The 20459-nt window shown below is 38.0% G+C and overlaps 1 protein-coding gene across 5 annotated transcripts in view; it reads left to right on the top strand.

The window, feature by feature from the left end:
• The window catches only part of CHD9 (chromodomain helicase DNA binding protein 9), a gene marked incomplete at both ends in the record, with an annotated part of 78583 nt that extends 64211 nt beyond the window's left edge, over positions 1 to 14372 (top strand). For 2 of the 5 annotated variants that reach the window (XM_082005824.1, XM_082005827.1), the window contains 13 exons: positions 169 to 226; positions 555 to 597; positions 759 to 978; positions 1110 to 1312; positions 1567 to 2475; positions 3615 to 3778; positions 5481 to 5753; positions 6532 to 6700; positions 7754 to 7893; positions 8412 to 8633; positions 9283 to 9411; positions 11454 to 11558; positions 13509 to 14372. In XM_082005824.1, coding sequence (XP_081861950.1) covers positions 169 to 226; positions 555 to 597; positions 759 to 978; positions 1110 to 1312; positions 1567 to 2475; positions 3615 to 3778; positions 5481 to 5753; positions 6532 to 6700; positions 7754 to 7893; positions 8412 to 8633; positions 9283 to 9411; positions 11454 to 11558; positions 13509 to 14372 — 3499 coding nt within the window. The remainder of the gene's footprint in view (positions 1 to 168; positions 227 to 554; positions 598 to 758; positions 979 to 1109; positions 1313 to 1566; positions 2476 to 3614; positions 3779 to 5480; positions 5754 to 6531; positions 6701 to 7753; positions 7894 to 8411; positions 8634 to 9282; positions 9412 to 11453; positions 11559 to 13508) is intronic. The other 3 variants (XM_082005826.1, XM_082005825.1, XM_082005828.1) reach the window with 3 other exon arrangements.
• Positions 14373 to 20459: the final 6087 nt, after the last annotated feature.

The following is a 20459-nucleotide window of genomic DNA, read 5'->3' as shown; positions in this document are numbered from 1 at the left end:
GGGGGCCAGGATTCAATGAAATATTCATGAAGTATTTTTCTCGTTTCAAATAGAAAATTAAATACAGTATATCTAACTAAATTTAAATTAGTTTTGCTTAATTGAGAAGAGTGTAAGGACTTCTAAAATATTACTAAGATGGGTTCTTTTGTGTTGAAATTTTAACAGGGATGTAGAAGATCCAGAATATAAACCAGCACCAGCAATGTTTAAAGATGACATAGAGGTATAGTAGGCAGCTATTAATATCTCCTTTTAACACACTTAGAATGTAATACTTCCACCTTTTCGTTGAGAAAATTATTGCATTTTTCTATATTTCTCTAAAATGATAGAACTTTTTCTGTTCTATCAACTGTGTTTCTGCACTTGTGTGGGCTGGGGGAATGGGAGGGAATTGGTGTATAATTCTGCCTTGTTAGCCATTTGTCCAAAGGATATGTTACACTTGTTCTTTGTCACATTCGTAAATGTTTTGCAAGATGTAAGTTTAAAACCTAAATCTCTGGAGAGGGCTACATTTTAAATTTTGCTTCACTTTTTTTTGTCTACAGGATGATGTTTCATCCCCAGGTGATCTAGTAATAGCAGATGGAGGTAAATACATAAAACTTCAAATCTGAGTCACTTCAGTCTATTTTGAATTGTGTAATTCTCCTGACTCTTAGCTAAAATGTATGTAGATTGCCTAGTGTAGAACCACAGGCACCAGCAGTGATCAACAACTTTATTTTTCCTGTGACTTCGTTTTAATGCAGATGGACAAATGATGGAAGGAGACAAAATCTATTGGCCCACTCAGTCTGCCTTAACAACACGTCTTCGCCGCCTCATAACAGCTTATCAACGAACAAGTAAAAATAGGCAGACCCAGCAGATCCAGCCAGCATTCCCAATACAAACTAGTATGATGCAGCCTCCATATGAAGAAGCTGCTCTAAATCCAAAGATGGCTGCTAAGATTGAAAGACAGCAAAGGTATGTGCAGCATGTAAATACACACTTTTAATACATCCTTATATAAAAAATACTGAAGAAATAATAATTGCTAGCTGCGTGAAATGGTGAAGAAAATTACAGGATTTCCAATTTTTTTCTTGCTGATCAAGATGGACGAGAAGAGAAGAAGCTGACTTTTACAGAGTTGTGTCCACATTTGGAGTGGTGTTTGATCCTGAAAGGGGACGATTTGACTGGACCAAATTTAGAGCAATGGCTAGACTGCATAAGAAAACTGATGAGAGCTTAGAGAAGTACTTGTATGCATTTATGTCAATGTGCCGGAGAGTCTGTCGTCTCCCATCAAAAGAAGGTGGGTGTATGTATTTTTACTTTTAGTTTTATGTTTCATTTCTGTTGCCAGTGCTTAGTTTGAAAAGGTTTTTCTTTCATGTGTTCCAAAGTAAAAATGGGGGAGAAGAAAATAAGGAAACAAGTTAAGTGTAAAATTGAGAGTTTATAATGGGGAGACATACATTAACTAATTAAAGCCATCTACTTCTAGTATTGATTTGCGGTGGGTCCTTTTTTTTGCCAGATTCTCATCTTTGTTTTGTTTTAATACAGAACTCGTAGACCCAAACATTTTTATCCAACCGATTACAGAGGAGCGTGCTTCTCGGACTTTGTATCGCATTGAACTCCTAAGGAAAGTGCGAGAACAGGCTCTTAGACACCCACAGTTGTTTGAACGACTAAAACTGTGCCAGCCAAACCCAGACTTACCTGTCTGGTGGGAGTGCGGGACACATGACAGGGACTTACTTCTTGGAGCTGCTAAACATGGAGTTAGCAGGACAGATTATCATATTCTTCGTGATCCTGAACTCTCATTTATGTCTGCCCAGCGGAATTATAATCAAAATAAAGTGGCGCTCTCAAGGACTTCTACTCCACTCTTGCATCAGTATCAGATGGCGTTATCTGCTTCTCCTCTTACACCTCAGTCAAGATTGTCAGATGCTAAAGTGAATGCTTTAGAGGACACAAAAGCTAAAAATGAAAATCTGAAGGAGGACCCTCAGTCTTCTGAAGAGGAGTCTATGTCTACAGAGGAGACACAGACAATAATGAAATCTGAACCCTTGAGTCCAAAAAATGGCACACCAATACAAAACACAGACCACAAAGCTAGCATGAAGACTGAAACAGACAGGCGCATGGTGGCAGCAAGGACAGAGCCTCTAACTCCAAACCCAGCTTCCAAAAAACAGAGAGTCAGCAAAAGGAGTTCTGACTCTAGCTCTGACTCAGACTCTGACTCAGATAGATCATCCTGTTCTTCCAGGTCATCATCTTCATCTTCGTCGTCTTCCTCATCTTGTTCACACTCTCGATCAGGCTCTAGCTCTTCATCATCTTCATCTTGTTCTTCTGCATCTTCATCCTCCTCCTCCTCATCCTCGTCATCATCGTCGTCATCATCATCATCATCTGAAGAGAGTGATAGTGATGAAGAGGAGGCACAAAAACGTGGTATGTGTGTAGTCTTATTTCTGCAGTATAACTCTTAAACTGAACAAGTTTTGTCTTAATGGAAAAAATGTCTAAAAAAGGATATTAAATCCCTCAAAAGTGAGCTTAAATAATTTGCTTGATACTTCAAGTGAGTTGGAAGAATTTCAGGGATACAGCATTTTCTTTGCTTCATATCATTGCCTTAGATGAGGTACTTGGGATTTGTTGACTGATACCCTGAGCAAGCTTACTGTGCATGTGGTTCAGGTGTGGGAGGAGAGTTGAATGGCTAGTGTCTTCTGGAAGTCTGTTGTGTGTGTGTATTCCCTACTACTGTTTCTTTTTCTTCCTAAATGTAGAGATTCTTTTGGTTTCCCTCTTCGTTTTTCCACTCTTGCTCACCTGTCTTTGTAGTTTCCCACATTGTGCTTTCATGAGATCTTCCAGCTTCCTTCTATCCAAGCTATAGATTAATGTAAGCTGCTTTTTCTTGTAAACTTGTGTTTGCACTCAGTGTGTAAAACCTCAGTGTGCTTGCACTGAAATTTTTCAAACACTTAAAAATATGTACCTGCTTAGAAAAGACTGAGGTGATTATGGAGCATAGGACCAAATAACACAGAGACACTTTTGAAAGCTTCAAAGTAGAAGCAAAATCCTCTGATCAGTGAAATGATTTAAAATTTTTAATAAACCAACCAATGATTATTTAATTATTTATTTTGATGCTATGAAGTGACCTCTACTCTTGCCCCATTGAAACTCAGAGTATGCAAAGACTTCTCTGTGTGATAACGAATGGTAATGGGGGGGGGGGGGGGGGGAAGAGGAGGATCAAGTTAGGCAGTGGGATTACAGCTTACAAAGGAAATATGTTAAAATAAGTAGAGGCTGTCTCAGGTTACTCTGAAGCATGTTTGTTTTCAAATAGCTAAATGTTTGACTTGTTAAGCTCTTGAAATATTAACAGGAATATGTGTGGAATTTACGTGCCTAGAAAAGGATCAGCAGTCATCCTGAAAAACCTAACAGATTAATTTCTCAGTTTAACTTTGCTGTCTCCGAACATTGTTCTGTGTGTTTTGTTCACCTGAACGACTTAACAATGAGCATTTAACTTCTTTACGACATCAAATGATATTAGTGGTTTTATTTAGCAGAAGGAACCCCGCATATAAAAGCCTATGATGAAGAGAGTGTAGCCTCTCTGAGTACAACACAAGATGAGACGCAAGACAGTTTCCAGATGAACAACGGGACACCAAATTCCAGTTATATCCTACAAGGTGGCTACATGTTGGCTGCATCCTACTGGCCAAAGGCAAGTTTAGAAATACTACTTGGAAAACCAAAGTTGTAGGGGAAGGTGGGCTGTGACATTAGCATTCAATTAAATATGTTAAAACCATACCACTGAGTTATGGGGAGATTCTGGAAAAAAACATAATTTTGTTAATGGTAAAATACAGTAAAAATACGACAAAGCATTTTATACATCAGTTGTATAGCTGTATGTGTAAAAGAGAATGTTCACATAGGAAACAAAACTTTAAAGGAAGCATATTTAAGATGAAGATGAGATAATTTGTCGGGTATTTGGATGATCTTAAGTCTGTGAGAGGAATTGTTTAGACTAGCTCATAAAAATGTAAAAAAAAAAAAAAGAAACAGAACAAGAAATCAGTTAGGAAAGCGTTTCTGCTATTTAGTTTAGTAGTAGTAGGACTCCTTCAGCTACACTGCAAAATCCTAAGTCATATTAAAGTATGGGCTGGCTGAAGCACTGGTGTAATACAACTTTTAACCATACGATTCCGCATGTGAATTAGTGAAATTCTGAAGTATGCTTTGAAACGATACTAACACTAAGTGAGTGGAAATTAATCTTGTTTGAAATAAATACTGAATATTTTTCAGCTCCTTAGTCATATCTGAATTTCTATGGCTGACATAGCTTGGAAGACCACAGAGCAGTTTCTTACACTTTTAATTACTAGCTTAACCAAGAAGATGAAGAAAAAATTGCTGGAATGCCTGTTCACTACATAAACTTTAACTGTGATATATTTTTGGATAGGTTTCTTTCCTGAGGAAGGTCTGAAAAGGAAGGCAGCACAGGAGACACAGTGATGAAACAGGGAAAATACACGTAGGATCTGAACTTCAGGAGCTTTTAGTTGTTACATCTGCTCCTGGAAGATGCATTTAAGCCTAAACACTACTTTTCATAATTTCTGAATGTTCATTTTGGGAAGGGGAGCATAACTTTCGTGTCACGGGTGCTTTGCAGATAGTGAAAAATTCCATTCCAAGTGTATAAAATCAGACTTTTTTTAAATACGGGGTGGGGGAGGTGTCTTAAACCTGGCAAAAAATGTTTGCTTACAGAACAGGTAATTTAAATGTTCATATTTTTTCTTTGACAAACAACTGCACTCTGAAATTAACAGAAAACCTGGTAGTTTCCAGAGTCTACGTGTACATAGCTGAGTTTACTGGGACTCGAGATCTATGTATTCTGCAGGTGTGTGAAGTCAGGTCTGTGTTTGGTGTCTAAAGAATGGAACAGTGGTTTCAAAAGCTAGAGATGTGAATAAAAGTCTGTAGATTTAGTTTTATAAGTGCTGTCTGCCAGATACATTACAGTGTGCTGCTCACAGGTTCAGACCCTGCTACCAACGAGTCAAAGCCAGACCTACAAACACTACTTTGGTAGTTACATTATCTCATTGATTTTTAAAGGGAAGATATGGTGTTTCAAGCATTTCAGGCCCCAGACCCTGTATAGATAAAGAGAGATTGCATGTTTGTTTACAGCTGGTGAAATTGAGTACAGAGGTGGCTTTCACAAACTTTTATAGGGAATCGGTACAAATACAGGAACTCAGAAATCTAAGTCCAAGCCCAGTGATTAAAAACGCTGTTGTATCTCTTCTTTTTAGAATTAGAGGATAATATATAGATGGAATATGTACAGTGTTGGTAAGCATTACTGTTACGAAAATATTTTCTCTGTTATTTAGGATCGAGTCATGATTAATCGACTTGACAGTATTTGTCAGACAGTGTTGAAAGGTAAATGGCCTTCAGCAAGAAGGAGCTATGACAGCAATACGGTGGCATCTTTCTACACAACCAAACTTCTGGATAGCCCAGGTGCAGCTGCAGATTACAGCGAGCCCAGTGTACCAACACCCCCTCTTGCAGGTGTTAAAGAAGAATATGATCAATCACCACAGATGTCAAAGGTGAAGAAGCATGTACGAGAAAAGGAGTTTACAGTGAAAATCAATGACGTATGTTTATTTTTATTGCCCTAGGACCTGATTGCGATTGCGGTGTGCGGCATGCTTTACCTGCAAGTGGCTGCCTGCTTTTACTCTCACTTCCTTCACACACTTGTTTGTGGGTATTTGGGTCTGCTGCTTCTGGGCATTGAGTGTTTGGGTTTTGGGTTTTTTTGTTTGGGTGTTTTTTATTTGCATAAGCCACTGGAAGGAATCATTGTTATTTCTCTCTGAATTGAAATTTTGGCGTTCTGGTGCTTCCTCAGACAGCCTGTTTTACGCCGTTTCTTAGAAATCTGGTTAGTAAAGACAGGTATTTGTTGTTTTCCTTTTTTTTTTTTTTGTTAAATGTTTCAGCATGTCCGATCCAGCAAGCACTTCATTATTTCATGGCCTTTTAGAGGGTTATAGGTAAATTTCCTAGTTCAAATGCAGGCTAGAAGCTTCAAACATTTTTCTTAGCTTTAGTTTGAGACCTGTTTGTAGCACATACAAATGTATGAAAATTTCCTCTTGTAATTGGGTTTGGCATTTCTTTAGGACCGGATTAGGGAGCTGGACAGCTGTTCAGTGTCAAGTTTATATTCATAGAAGCAATTCCATGCAATTTCTGTTCAGATTTGGTTTTTACATGGAGGAGAAGCAAGACTTGTTTTAAGGTCTAATACAATGTTTTCATTCTTCCTCAACTCTTCTGGAGTAACTGTTTGTGTTTGAGAATCCTGATTATGAAGTAGTCATTTCTGCTTCAGAAGAGACACTTCTAACCCTGGCATTTATTTAACAGGAAGGTGGTTTGAAATTGACTTTTCAGAAGCAGGGACTGTCTCAGAAAAGGCCATTTGAAAGTGAGGAAGGAGCACTGGGGCAGCAGCAATACCTGGCTCGGCTACGTGAACTCCAGAATGCTTCAGAAACCAGTCTTGTCAACTTCCCAAAATCACTTCCCAAATCAGGTACATAAAATGTTAGAGGGCCTAAGGGTTAGTATTAAATCTTATCTTCTGGGTTCTTCTTTTGATCTCCATGTATAGGCAGTGGAGAGAGATTTTTGCCATGTTATTTGTTCTAAACTGCAGTCTGGAGGAATTCTCTCCAGTGTGTTAGGGAAATGGAGCACATAAGTTGAGGCGTGAGTTTGGACGCATGAATACTCTCTCGCAGTGTCAGTTACTGTAATGTTCATTTATTAGAAGGGTCCCATTATACATCATAAACACCCCCAGAAGAAGATTTCAGTAATCATAAAGTGCATCACTCTACACTGACAGTAATCAGTTTCTATCTCAGAGCTAGTTTGTAAGTAAACATGAAGAGTTCCATATTCGTGCCTGTGTCAGCTTGCACTCTTCATATTCTTCTCTGCATCTCATAAAGAAATAGTGGAGGACAATAGCCTAGAACCAATTTCTTGGCTATAAGCCAAAACTTATAGCTTATTTTCATAAAAAATAATATTGGGTGTACACTGACAAAAATGAGCATAAAGTAAGCAGTTAGAATTTGGATTAAAATACTTGAAATTGTTAGAATTGGGTGTTTGATTTAGGCCAGCTTCTGATTAAATGACTGCATTTCATTGAGATTGCATACATACATGGATGAGAACATTTCCTTTAAAAAAATGCTACCCTTCACTTGCATTTTGTACTTTATTGTTCTTTTGCAACATACCATTAAGGTCTTGTTATAAATATTTATTTAGGGATGTCTGCCTCTGTGTGTATGTGTGATGTCAGCAGTTTTTAACAACTCTCCTTTTCCTGTACAGATTTATTTGGAGGGGGTTGGGGGCAGTAGTAGGAAACCTTCATAGTAGAGTGGCTTTTCAGAGACTGATACTAATAGTGTTTTAAACAGCCATAAAACAATAGGCAATTTCTGTTAGATATTACATGTATGCACTTGCACTAGGTCAAGTAATTTTCTTTCCTTTTTTTAATTCAGACATGTTTCTTGTTACAAACAGCTCAAGTGTCTGACATAAATTTCATTGCATCATTAATTAGGTACTTCCAGTCACTTAACAGCCTGTGCCAATGGAGTCATAGTTGACAGTCAGCCTGCAGTCAAAAAGAGAAGAGGAAGAAGGAAGAATGTGGAGGGAGTTGATGTCCTCTTTATGAATAGAAATAAACAGCCTAATCATGTAAGTAAACTTGATTTTTGTATCCAAAAATAAGGTCAAAGTTACTGTTAATCCGTTAACTGAGCATCACCAGCTCTCAACGTAGAAGAAAATCTTTATTTCTCAAAACTGTTGGGTTTGGGTTTTTTGGTTTTTTGAAGTTTTTCACTGACAGTTTATGACTATACAAATGAGAACTGGTAGAATTTTACCAAATATTAGATATATACAATATTAATAACTATTTTTCAAAAGTAAGTTTGATTCTAGTTTTGATGAACTGTAATTAACAATATGTTATTAAAAGCTTGATATTTGACCTAGCAACACTTTCTGACATGCTCTCCTGTAACATCTGTTACAGGACCTGATTGTACAGTGACTTAAAGGAGCTATCTGTGGCATGAGTAGTCTCGCTGAGTCCTTGGGTGTGTGCATAATGATCTGCAGGGCTGTGGTCTTCATTGTATCATACATGAAATAATTGTGATACTTTGTTTTCTATGGAGAACCTAGTCAAATGTTTTTCATTTCTCCAGGTTAATCCAGGTATTAACTCCTGTCAAGTTGCTGCAGGAATAAACCCAGCACTCACTTACACGCAGTCCCAAAGCATGCTTGATGCAGAGAGTCCAGTCCCTGTTATTAACCTAAAAGACGGAACAAGGCTTGCAGGTGATGACGCACCCAAAAGAAAAGATTTAGAAAGGTGGCTTAAAGAACATCCTGGATATGTTGAAGACTCAGGAGCCTGTATTCCTGTGAGTATTCCTTTCAGCTTTCCTTCAGCTAAATAGTAAAACATTTCTCATAAAATATATTTGCATCTGTATTCTGTGTTAATGGAATTACTCCTTCAGAGTTACCTAAGGTAGGAAAACTCATATTACCATGATGCTGATGGTAGGAGCTGAAAGCAGTATATGTAGTGATGTGCAGGAGGATTAAAGACATTGCTGAGGGATGTATCTCATACCTACATTACAGTGCTATGGTAGTGATGTTTGTGTGGGTATGATGTTCTCATATTACCTCTGAATTTGGGATTTGTTAACTCTGAATAGAATGTAAGAAAATCATATGTATGATGTCTGGAATAACAACCTTACTTCTCCATAAAGATGTTACAATACAAAACAGTAGCAACATTCCTGACAGTTAAAGCACTGTTGAAAACTGAAAAATTATTAAAACAAAGCAATGGCTAGAGGCATCAGAGAGGATTTCGTGCTGTTTACTTGGCTGCTTATTATATGACTGTGATTAGTAAATTAGTATTGTTATTAAAATATTTCTGAAGTCAGAGATGGTGTCAAGTGAATGCCTGACTCAAGAGAATGCACAGATATCTTACATTTTAAAAACAGTTATATGGGAAAGGTAATTGGCTTTTTAAATCCTTTATAACAGAGGATGCAGCTGCACGATGGGAGGCCCAAACAAAAAAGACACCGTTGTCGAAACCCTAATAAACTGGATGTTAATAGTTTGACTGGTGAAGAACGTGTTCAGCTTATAAATAGAAGAAACGCAAGAAAGGTATTTATAACACTATTCCCATTCTGATGTTCCCTAACTAAAAAGTTACCTATATGCTCTATATGAACTCTATATGCTACACTTGCTAAAATACTGTGCAAAATGAAAGGTTACTGTTTTAAGGTTTTGGCACAGAGCAAGAAAGTCAATAACAATCCTCTAGTAAACGTTTTGCAACTATGCAAATATGTAAGATATGGTTAGAAACTTACCTTGTGGTTTATGTTCAGATAGAATTGATCACTCAATATATTATGGTATTTGTGTCAATGACTAATACAGAGGCATGGCCACTGAAATACGTGTTTGTCTGATCAAAGTAGAAACCTCCTCACCAGTTACAAATTTTGTGTACATCTTCTCGTTACTACTTACACGCTGTTGACATTATATTGGTAGTGCATCATGCATAGAAACGTGCCCACTGGAATTACTTAAATCCTGTGTACTGGATTATTTTGCTTTTTCTTTTTTCAATTATCTCTGGCATTTGACCTTTATGGTGCACCAGTATATATCCGTTGCAAATCACATTGCTAGGTTAAACAGTAGTGTATTACAGGGGAACAAAAGTAGAAGGGGCATTCTTGTATAAAATTCCAACAGCAGAAGATGGGAGACCAGGTGTTGAAATTAAGTTTTTGGACAGGTGATCAAAGTTTGGGAGAGGCATAATGCATTTGAACAGGCTTTGGGGAAGGCTAAAAGGTGATACTCAAGAAATGTATGCAGAACATTACTGTTGTTTATTGAACAAATTTGGACACGTGTGGGGATGGTGTCTTTGAATGTCAATGTAGTACCAGAGCAGCAGTCCACGTGTGAGTCTGTGAGGTATTGTGTCAATGTATGGAGTATCTTCTTTTATGATACTGCTAGCATTTCTTTTCGTTAGAGAGCAGTTGCAAGGAAAGCAGGCAATTTTTTTATGCTCTATACTAAGGTCAGAAGCTTTGTGCATCTGTACAGAAGAGTGATGCAGAGCTTGAGAGTCTTTAATCTCTTCAGTGCGTTGAGACAGCAGCTCTAAAGAGGAACCTGTATGGTTGCTAGTCTCTTGAAAAACAGACCCTTGGCTGCTCTACAGTAAGCCGTGCCCTGAGGAATCCTTTCGAAGTTGATGATCGAGGAGTGAGAGATCTGATCTGCGCTTGCTGTAAAAGCCTGTGTATTCATGATGGCTTCTTTAATAAATTTCCACACCATAGTTGAGGCTCTGTTCTGTTACTTCATTAACCTCAGTTTTCCCATTTATAACGTGTCCCCAACTTCTCTGTATCACCAAACTTATTTTGTCTTGTTTTCTTTTTTAATTCAGTTATACATTTAGTAGCAGGGGGTGAAGAGACCAAAAGTAGCCTAGAAATGTGAGTTTAAGTTGCAGTTTATAAAGTTGAGCAGAAACTGGAATTGTTTTGCCTTTCTTCCCTCTACCATTTCTTCTTTCTTTCTGGATGTGAACAATACTTCTGATTAATTTGAAAGCTTACTTTCCTGCTTATCTGATTTTATTAAGACATGCTGCCTAGCAGTCTTAACTTGGCCTTTTTCACATGAAAAAATATAAGAAATAATTTCACAAGAGAAATAGAGCCTCTTCATGGAAGTATTTTTAGAAGTAGACTGAGATGATAGGATGGGACTGAGTTAGTGCATAAAGGAAAAGTTTAACAGGATTGTAGTTACAAGCTTCTTGCTAATACTTGGACTGCTATTTTTCTCTATTCGTGTGGCTGCTCTTCCATTCACTGCATGTCTAAATAAACTCTGATACTAAACCTTACTAGGAACATTGAACATTGAAGTTGCAAAATATGAGTTTAATACGTGAGCTTGAGTTTAGTAGATTTAGAACAAATCAAGAGTATCTCACATACACCACCAGGAACCAGTCAAAAGCTATATCCTACTCATTGATAATTTAATATGAGACTTTATTTGTATTGTTTTATACAAAAGGCAGAAATGAAACCAGTTACGAAATGTTGCCTTTTTCTCACGAAATGAGAAGTATTTCCTGACTTCTGTCTTCTGCTTCTTAGGTGGGGGGTGCGTTTGCTCCTCCTCTGAAGGATTTGTGCAGGTTCTTGAAAGAAAATCCGGAGTATGGAGTGGCTCCTGAATGGGGGGAAGTTGTAAAACAATCTGTGAGTATTTGCAGAATAAGATAACTGTGACATGAAATGTATCTTACAAACAAACAAGGCAACAGGGAAAAAAAAAAAGGCATGCCAAAAGGCATGCTTTTCATTTCTGGTATTATATTAAATGCGGAATGTGAGTCAATGTTAGCTTTTTTTCCTGCTAGCTCTGTTTCCTGAACTGGTTTGCTGGCACAGCTGTGAGTAGGAGGAAGGGAGGGAGAGTGGCTGGCAACCCCAAATTAGAGATTTGGTTGAAGGTGCTGTAATACTGTGACTTTTTTCATCTCATAAATGCAGCCTTGAAGATTTTAAGAAAGGTATTAGCCCACGGAACACTTATTCTTAAAGTTACAGTTAGGAAGATAAATACAGTTTTAAGTATTTATTTCACTTTTTAGTTGATATACTTCAAGTGTGCACCTTTAAGGAGGTTTTGTTTTTAGCTAAAAACTAGTGTTGAGATTCTAGTGGAGGGAACAAGGTTAATACAAGTAGGAGTAGATTTGCACTACAACTTCAGTATTGGCCATGTATTCCTACTGAAAGGATTACCAACAAAGTTAGTGATAAAAGGAGTATGTTCCCTGGTAGTCCTGAGCCAGCTTCTTACTAGTAGCAAGATGCATTCAGTGAGTTTGAGGTTTTGTTTTGTTTGGGGTTCGTACTGGGTTAAATTTTAAAAGAAATTTTTTTGATGGACTTTGTCCACAGTTCCAACAAAACAGCAGGTACGCATTTTCATTACGGGAACTTTTATATAGCTGATCTCTCTTTCCTTTTAAGTGTCATTGGTTCAAGTATAGTGTGTGGTTATGAGTCCATTCCCTGTTTGCCTTGAACATAAGGACATACGCTGAACTTGAAAAGTTGTGTTTGTGTAGTAAAGAATGGTTTCTGGGTAACGCAGTTACTCTTCCATTCCATGTGTCTAACAGAAGTGAAGATGGTTTTCTCAATATTCTTGTGAAGCCTGTTTCCTCACCTACTAGGACTTGTCAGAAGTGTATTATATTTACGCTACACCTTCAGCCTAATCTTTCTGTGAAGTTCTAAATGCTGGTCTTTCCAGTACCCTGGTGGGACATTCTGGTAGAAAAATAGGTAACTAGGAGCAGGATTACACTGCAGTGAACAAGGTATGAGTAATAGCAGAATTACTTGTAGAATTTAGTAGTGATCCACAGGACAGAACAACAGAGCATGAGTTCTGAGTTCCTCTAGTTGTATTGGTGTATTTTAAATTAGAGATATTTGCTGGGGAAAAAAAGGCTATTGTAGTACGGAGGTGAGTAATAGTTGATCTTACGATTGCCATTTTTAAGAGGAATTTTCAAGACAATATATTTCAAAGAGGTTAGTATTAGTGTCCATCGTGATTCTTTCTTCATTAGAAGGTCTTAGAGGTGAAGTAATACTGTACAAGCTCTAAAGAGAAGTGCTGTGAATTTCATTCTTAAGTTTATGGATGAGGTGAAATATGAGGATGTTTAACAGACACTAGCAATAGTAAAAAGGGCTCAGAGATTGGTCTGTGTGCAGTCACACATTTATATTTAACTTCAAATCGAGTAACTAATTTTTTTAATTGAACTGTCAAATGATGGAAATGTGGTAATGCAGCAAAGCAATGCTGTTTTAGATCGTAAATTGAGATTGCTCCTATAATTAGCTATATTTGGCTTGATCTGCAAACACACATCTGAGGGTGAGTTAGCAGACGGTCTGAGAAGATACCTGCATAGACCTCACTGTGGAAATGGGCCTTGAGATGTTTGAGATGTGATAGCACAGTCACCACAAATCCCAGCGAGCTGTCTGGAGATCAAGCTGCTGTGCTAACATACCAGAATAACCTTTGACACCATTATTGTTACGCTTGGGACTCTTGTTTGCTTTTGCTTTTTCATCTTTAAGCTCTCAAAATACTAAAAATACCCAATGTGTCTCTTGCAGGGATTTCTTCCAGAAGGCATGTTTGACCGCATTCTCACTGGACCCGTTGTGCGGGAAGAAGTAAGCCGGAGAGGAAGACGCCCCAAAAGTGAGATTGCTAAGGCAACAGCAGCTGCAGCAGCTGCCACTGCTGCAAGCGTATCAGTTAACCCTCTGCTAGCTAACGGATTGCTTCCGGGAGTGGATCTGCCGAGTCTTCAGGCCTTACAACAAAACCTGCAAAACCTGCAGTCGCTGCAGGTAACAGCAGGATTAATGGGAATGCCAGCTGGCTTAACTACTGGAGGAGAAGCTAAGAACGTGGCTGCCATGTTCCCCATGCTGCTGTCAGGGATGGCTGGATTACCAAACTTGCTGGGCATGGGAGGACTTCTAACAAAGTCTACAGAATCTATTTCAGAGGAAAAAAAGGGAAGCGATTCAAAGGAGGCAGATATAAAGAAAGAAAGGACAGAAGACCAAAATACGGATACTGGTGGTGAAAACTCTGTTTCAAGTTCTCCGTCAACATCCTCTGCTGCTGCAGCTGCCAATCCTCTCTCTCTTAACCCATTACTTTTGTCCAACATACTTTACCCAGGGATGCTTCTCACTCCAGGCCTTAATCTTCATATCCCAGCTTTGTCTCAGTCTAATGTTTTTGATGTACAGAACAGTGAAAGCAATGACACAGGCTCAGCCAAGCCCACAGAAGAAAAGGAGGAAAATTGTAGGGTTAGAGATCAGGAAGACAAAGGGGGAACAGAGCCAAGCTCTCACAATGAAAACAGCACAGATGAGGGTTCAGAGAAAGCAGATGCTTCATCTGGATCTGATAGTACATCGTCTTCATCTGAGGATTCAGATTCTAGCAATGAAGACTGACCCCAGACTCTGCACTTAAATTATAAACTGATTTTGAATTTATTCTTTAATTATTTCATTGTAAATAACCCAGTGTTGAGTGCATCAATGATTTACTGACCGAACATTTCAGTATTTGTTTAGAAGTGCAAACTGCTTTCAGAGACGTTTTGCATGTAATATTTCTTGAAGTTCATAAGTTTCTGAACTTGTATGTACTATCAAATACACAATGGTGTAAAATTACAACAAAGGCATTATAATTTTGTTGGGGGGTTAATTTTATGAAAATAATGCTCAAGTAAGAGCTGTATATTTAATATATTTGCAGTGAACACAGAATACTTTATGCATATTATTGATTTAATTTGAATATAGTTTTACAGCCTCCTTGACACTTATAATTTACAGATCAAAACTCAGCAATAATTTGGGCAGCTAATGAATGTCATGAAAGCTGTAGAATCTACATCACCATCCATTGCTTTAATTACATGAAAATGCTCTAGTGTTGTGATGCACTGCTGTTTCCAATTCAGGTACAAGTGTGTTTAAAAGAAGATAAATTTTTCCCAATCAGCCAATTAAACTGGCTACCTGTTACCTCAGCTGAGTTAGTTTAGGAAGTTTACATTGGTTTCTATTACTTGTTTTCAGGTTTTGTTTTGTTTTCTAAAGACATCCTGTATATCATGTTAAAATCTGAGTTACCTGAGATATGACTGTTGGGGTTTTTTTTCCCCCCTTACTACAACTGTTCCCTTTGACAGCAGTAAGGGGAAATTAAAGCAAAAACTGTCTTATCTCATGCTACTTGGCACCATGTAGATCTATTTAGTTTACACCTTGCAAAGTTTTGGGCTCCCTCCGCAGAATTAGAAGTCCCAAAATGAGGAGTAGTTTCCCCAAGACTCAGAAAAGGCAAACTGTCATAAAGTGCCACTAAAAGACCTTTCAACACTGCATAATTCATGTAAAAATCGTTTGTTTGCTTTGTTTGTGTAGATTTCTATTTGTGTTTTATGTCATAAAACCTCCTGGAATGACCAGTTAATAATGGTAAATAAAGTATAGATAGTTTTGAACTCCTTTTGAGTTTAAACTTTTCTGCAGATTTAAATCTGACTAAATATTCAATATTACCCAAAATCATTATTGGGATATCACTTCATATATTATGCTGAGTTACCCACTAAAGAAAAAGCACTTTGAATAGTAAGGAAGACAAATTATTCATAGGAACCACAGTAACAGGGCATAAGGCATCTGTTCAAGTCCAAATCCTTAGAACCCTTTACTATATAAAATCTGTCTAATATTTGATGTGTGATATGATTCCTCCTTCTTAAGCTGCTATTACTCTGACACAGCCGAGGCCCAGATTCACATTTACAGAAGTTCTGAACTGACCAAGACTTCAGTTGACCTTGGTTACATCGTTTGCGGTCCAAGAATAGGCAAGTGTTAAGAGAAGATAGATACAGGTACTAGTAGAAGTCATTGAAAAAGCTTTACAAAGGGATAAATTTAAAAATAAAAAACAAAAACTGTATATTTTGATATAGTTCTGTTGCTTGCTTGTACAGTAAAACAACTGTGTTGTTTTTTATCAAGAACTTTACCAATGAAATAGAAGTTTCTATGTGCAAAATAACTAGCCCCATCATTAGAAGCAGTATTACATGTGATTACACAATTACACAAATACCATTTGGATTGTGCTGGTTATGTATTTTCCCAAATAGTATTCTGATTTTTGGCCCTTCATGCAGTGTCTTAGCAATAGTGAAAATTAAAAACTGCCAAGAGAAGGGGGTAGCAATTCTTCATCATGAGAAAAAAAAAAAGTAAAAGTATTTCACATTTAGTATTTTGCCCTTTGTAATATAGCACTTTTATTTAACGAGGATGCATCTATGAAATAGCCAAAGTTTTACAAACAGTTATTAACTTAGTTGCTGATGGAGTATGTCAACGATACCATCACTTTCCCACCCTTACCCCACAAAACAAATCCGAAATCTTGTGGCTAAAACCTAATTTATATCAGATTTATGAAATAAAGTATTTTCCTAATGATGGTCAAGTGAGTTTGGTTACCATTCTAGTGATTCTTTCTGTGTAATAAGGCAATTACAGTTTCAAGTAATGAAGGCTGGTGTAGACTTGAACATAATATATTGGGTTTATTTTTAATCAGTTTGAACCAGAAGGGGAAAAATGTCCCACTATCAGCTAAACTATATGCAAATACGGTTGTATAAAGTTAAGGGTTATAAGGAAACCTCAGTAGAATTACACTAATACTGAAGTTAAAATTAAAAGGATATCCAAGGTGATGATAAAGTGTGTGTTGGTAGTTACTAAAAGAACCTTAGCTGTTATTGCCTTGTATTTCTATCCCTTGTTTCAGGCTTCATGACCCAAGTCTTAGTCCAGTTTTTTTTTGGACATTTGCAATATTTGCCAGTTGTGTTCTGTGTAGTCTGAATTTGCTTTCTGTAGTTGAACAAGCGTCTTAAAAAGTCATTTGTAATTTATTGAATTACTTTCTATGATGTTCTATAGAGCAAATGGAAGTTTAATTATTTTTTATTAAACATATTCTTTGACTACCCATGATGTCGGCCTCAATATGTGAAAATAATGCTCTCTGTGTAAGGATTAAACATGTATCTTTCAGCAGCAAAGGTTAAGTTTCAGTGTCAAGCTCTAAAACTGAAATTATTCTTAAGACTGTAAAAAACTCAAAAAAATTCAAGGCAAGGATGTAAATTCACTCCCCCACCCCCCCGCTGCAAAGACCGTGCTTTACTGTCGTATAATTTTCCCTGTAATTCTGTTGTCTTACAAACAAAATAAGCTGTTGTTCCAGCCCTTCAGTAGTTATGGTTAAAAACAAGTATACAGTATAGGTTCTGGTCCAGAAGGTGACTTGATGTGAAATAATGATGCATATCGTCTTCTAGCGTAAGCATGCTGGCAGTGGAGTACCTTCTGAATCTTTCTTTTTAAAACTCTGCATCACTTTGTACATGTTTACTAAATCTTTCAATTATGTACACTGCACTTACTATTGCTATTTTTCATATATTTCGTACAGGGCATAGATATTTCTCCTGAAGGCGAGTTGTCTCCTGGTTGTCAGGTGCCTTCTTGTTTAAACCTGTCGTTGCACTTGAATGATTCAGTGGTATCCTTATTTATTCCGGTCTGAATTCTGTCCTCAGATCATGATCAACCTTTCTGAGCTTCTGCTTTCTCAAATCTGTACACAGGTGATACAAATGCACATACGTGTTATCAGCTCTCTTCTCCATGTTCTCGCCTGTTTCTTTTTTCCTTGGAGGTTCTGCAGAATCCCTAGTAGTATTTTCTGGAATATATTTTAGCAGGTCTATTGGAAAACTCTCACAGATTTTAAAAAAGGAAAAAAAAGGGGGGGGGGGGAAGTAATGTCTTGTAATTTTACAATCCAATCCTCATAGCCTGTAAATCAAAACATAACTAGATCTATTTTTCAATGAAACTCCCTTCAAGGAATAGATGATCAGATTTCTTTTAAGAATTCCCAAACTAGCTGGCATTAATGAGAGTCTAGCACTTCTCTACTTAAAAGGAGAAGGACATTTTCAAATTAGCCACATTAAGGCTATGATTTGTATTTTCTAACACTGCCTCCTTTCAGGCTCTCTTGCACCAGCAAGGAAGGAAAGTGTCATTGACAAGATCCAGCCGAAAGGTTACTCCGAACAATTAGGACTTTTTTCCCCCCAACCACCTCTTGTCTGCTTCAATCATGAACAAGACCCAAGAGTGCAAAATTGCTGGTATTCCAGGTAAAGTCTCGTGCCTAACCCTTTTACTGTCTCTTCTGTGTATAAGGGATCCTGGCTGGTTTGGGAACTTCTTGGGATCCTAATGCTAGATATGGTATCATTGTCTTCACCAGTGCTCGCCAAAACTGACAGCACGTCCTCAAGCTGTTTTCTGTTCTCAGAAGAGAACAGCTTTGACTTGGGAACTACTGTGTCGGCTCCTCTGCTTCACGCTGTTTGGTCTCTGTTCAGCTTCTTGAAGCAGGTGGTAGGAGCTTGGCTTTTTGCTCCTGTAAACACAACTTCTAACTCCTGGTCCCTAAATAGGGTAAGTGTACACTGCTTCATTTTTAATGCAGCAGCAATTCTAACCTGAATAAACTCTTTGGGTTTTTTTTTTTCCTTTTTAGTGTTACGCTTCTCGGAGTCGTGAGATGAAGAAAACTCCTTTCCAAAAGACAGCTGAAATCTTCATGCAATCATTGGTCTTCATCAACTGAGGCTTAAGGTAAAATACCGAATGTTGGAAGATTCTGATAAAGTTATGCACATTGACAAAATAGCATCAGAAGTATCAGGAGACTGGCTGTGTTGGAAGCGTCCCAGGGAGAATACAGGAAGAAAGGCTTCTGTGGTGTGTTTTTCTCCTTAAACATGTACTTCCAAGAATGTGTCATCTTGGACTTTCTGTAATAGGAGATCAGACTTTGCCTCCCAGACTTTGTCTGGGAGGCTGCCTTATTTCCCTGCAAGTAGACAACATTAACCACCACTTCAAAAACTTCTTGTCATAGTCAATCTTCAGTACTTGGGGTCAGTGTAGTCGGGGCCTGGGCTATGACTGTGCACTATTTGTTTGGCCTCAAGATTTGCTACCTGTCCCTTTTATTTTGCAAGGAAACTACAGTGTATTATCCAAAGTCACCTGGATAGAAAGAATTCGAGGTCATTTGCCGTATTTTTGTGCAACCCTATTCTGAAAAGTTTCGCTAGTTGTTCTGTGAGCTGCAAAGGGTAGCTGTGTCTCTGGAGTGCCACGTGCCTGACAAGCTTTCCTTGCCACGGCTGCATTCCCCAGTGTGACATGAGCCAGAGTGGGGCACAAAAAAAATATATATGCCTGAAGCCCTTTGATGCTCTAGGTACCATGTGTAATTCATACAGAAGTCCATTCCGTAGCATGCTCATGAGCTAAGCGGTTGAAACTTCAAAAGAGTGAAAACCGTGTTTTATTGTAGGGTAGCCTGGCAGCTGTCAAGGACCCAGACCGAGAGGATGTATGTGGTATCCCCGTTAGAGTTTTGCATTGGTGGTAACACTAGTGGCTGTAACTTACAGTATTGGTAGATACAATATGGAATCCAGTCACGGAAATTATTCAAGTAACTAACAGGCCAAATGAGGCTGTTTATTTCAGTGTTCATGTTGATCATTGCTGTTGTCTCAAAATTCTTGCTTCTTTGTAAGGAGGAAAAAGGGGGGAGAGGTAAAGTGGAGGAACAAGTGAAGTTAAGTCCTCAGGTATGAGATTTCAGTGTGTCTATTTAGCATCTAAAATGGTTCTTGTTTTAAGCTTTCAGTAGACCATTAAATGAAAAATTACCTTTTTTAAGTCTTCTATACAAGAGCAGTCAAGTCTGGATACATGGAAATATAGGGAAGTATGCAGGTGTAATCACAGCATAACTATCTCTACCTTTAACCTAGGCTTTGTTAGTCTTTCAATACTGTGGCGTTTTGATACATTTTTTTTATCCAAACTATTTTGAAGAGTAAATTCATGTTTCTCAGTAGAAGGTAGAGTACTGTAATAAATTACTCTGCTTTCTGCTTTCACAAATGCTGTAAATCTTGCTTAACAGAAAAGCCCTACAGTATTACATACAGACTTCTGGGTGGCAGAGAGCTTCCCATCAATGCCCTATATACTTAGAAGCATCTGCTGCCTCACTGCAAAGTTCACATCTTCTCTGTCTTAAAAAAAGAGATGTAAGACATTAGTGACAGTCTAACATTAGTTTTTAATGTTGCAGTGAAATGTGCAAGACCCTCAAGTTGTCCTGTCAGGCCGGGAGGCTGCAGGCTTGGGGGAACCCTGCCGCCAGCATCATCTTCCAGCGCCAGCTCTGGCTTTCTGCCGCCATCTGGTGCTCTCGCTGATGGGTAAAAATGCATACTCATGCTCTGGAAATTATCTCGGGTTAGACTAACCATCTTTTCTTGACATTTCCTTTCTTCCCCTGAAACTTTCATTGTTGTTAGCTTTGAAATATTAGTAGTACAAAAGCAA

The sequence above is a fragment of the Phaethon aethereus genome (genome assembly GCF_964289735.1).
Source record: "Phaethon aethereus genome assembly, chromosome: 13".
In the NCBI taxonomy this organism is placed as follows: domain Eukaryota; kingdom Metazoa; phylum Chordata; class Aves; order Phaethontiformes; family Phaethontidae; genus Phaethon; species Phaethon aethereus.
The sequence above is the reverse complement of the archived record's forward strand: the minus strand, read 5'-3'. Positions and strand labels throughout refer to the sequence as shown.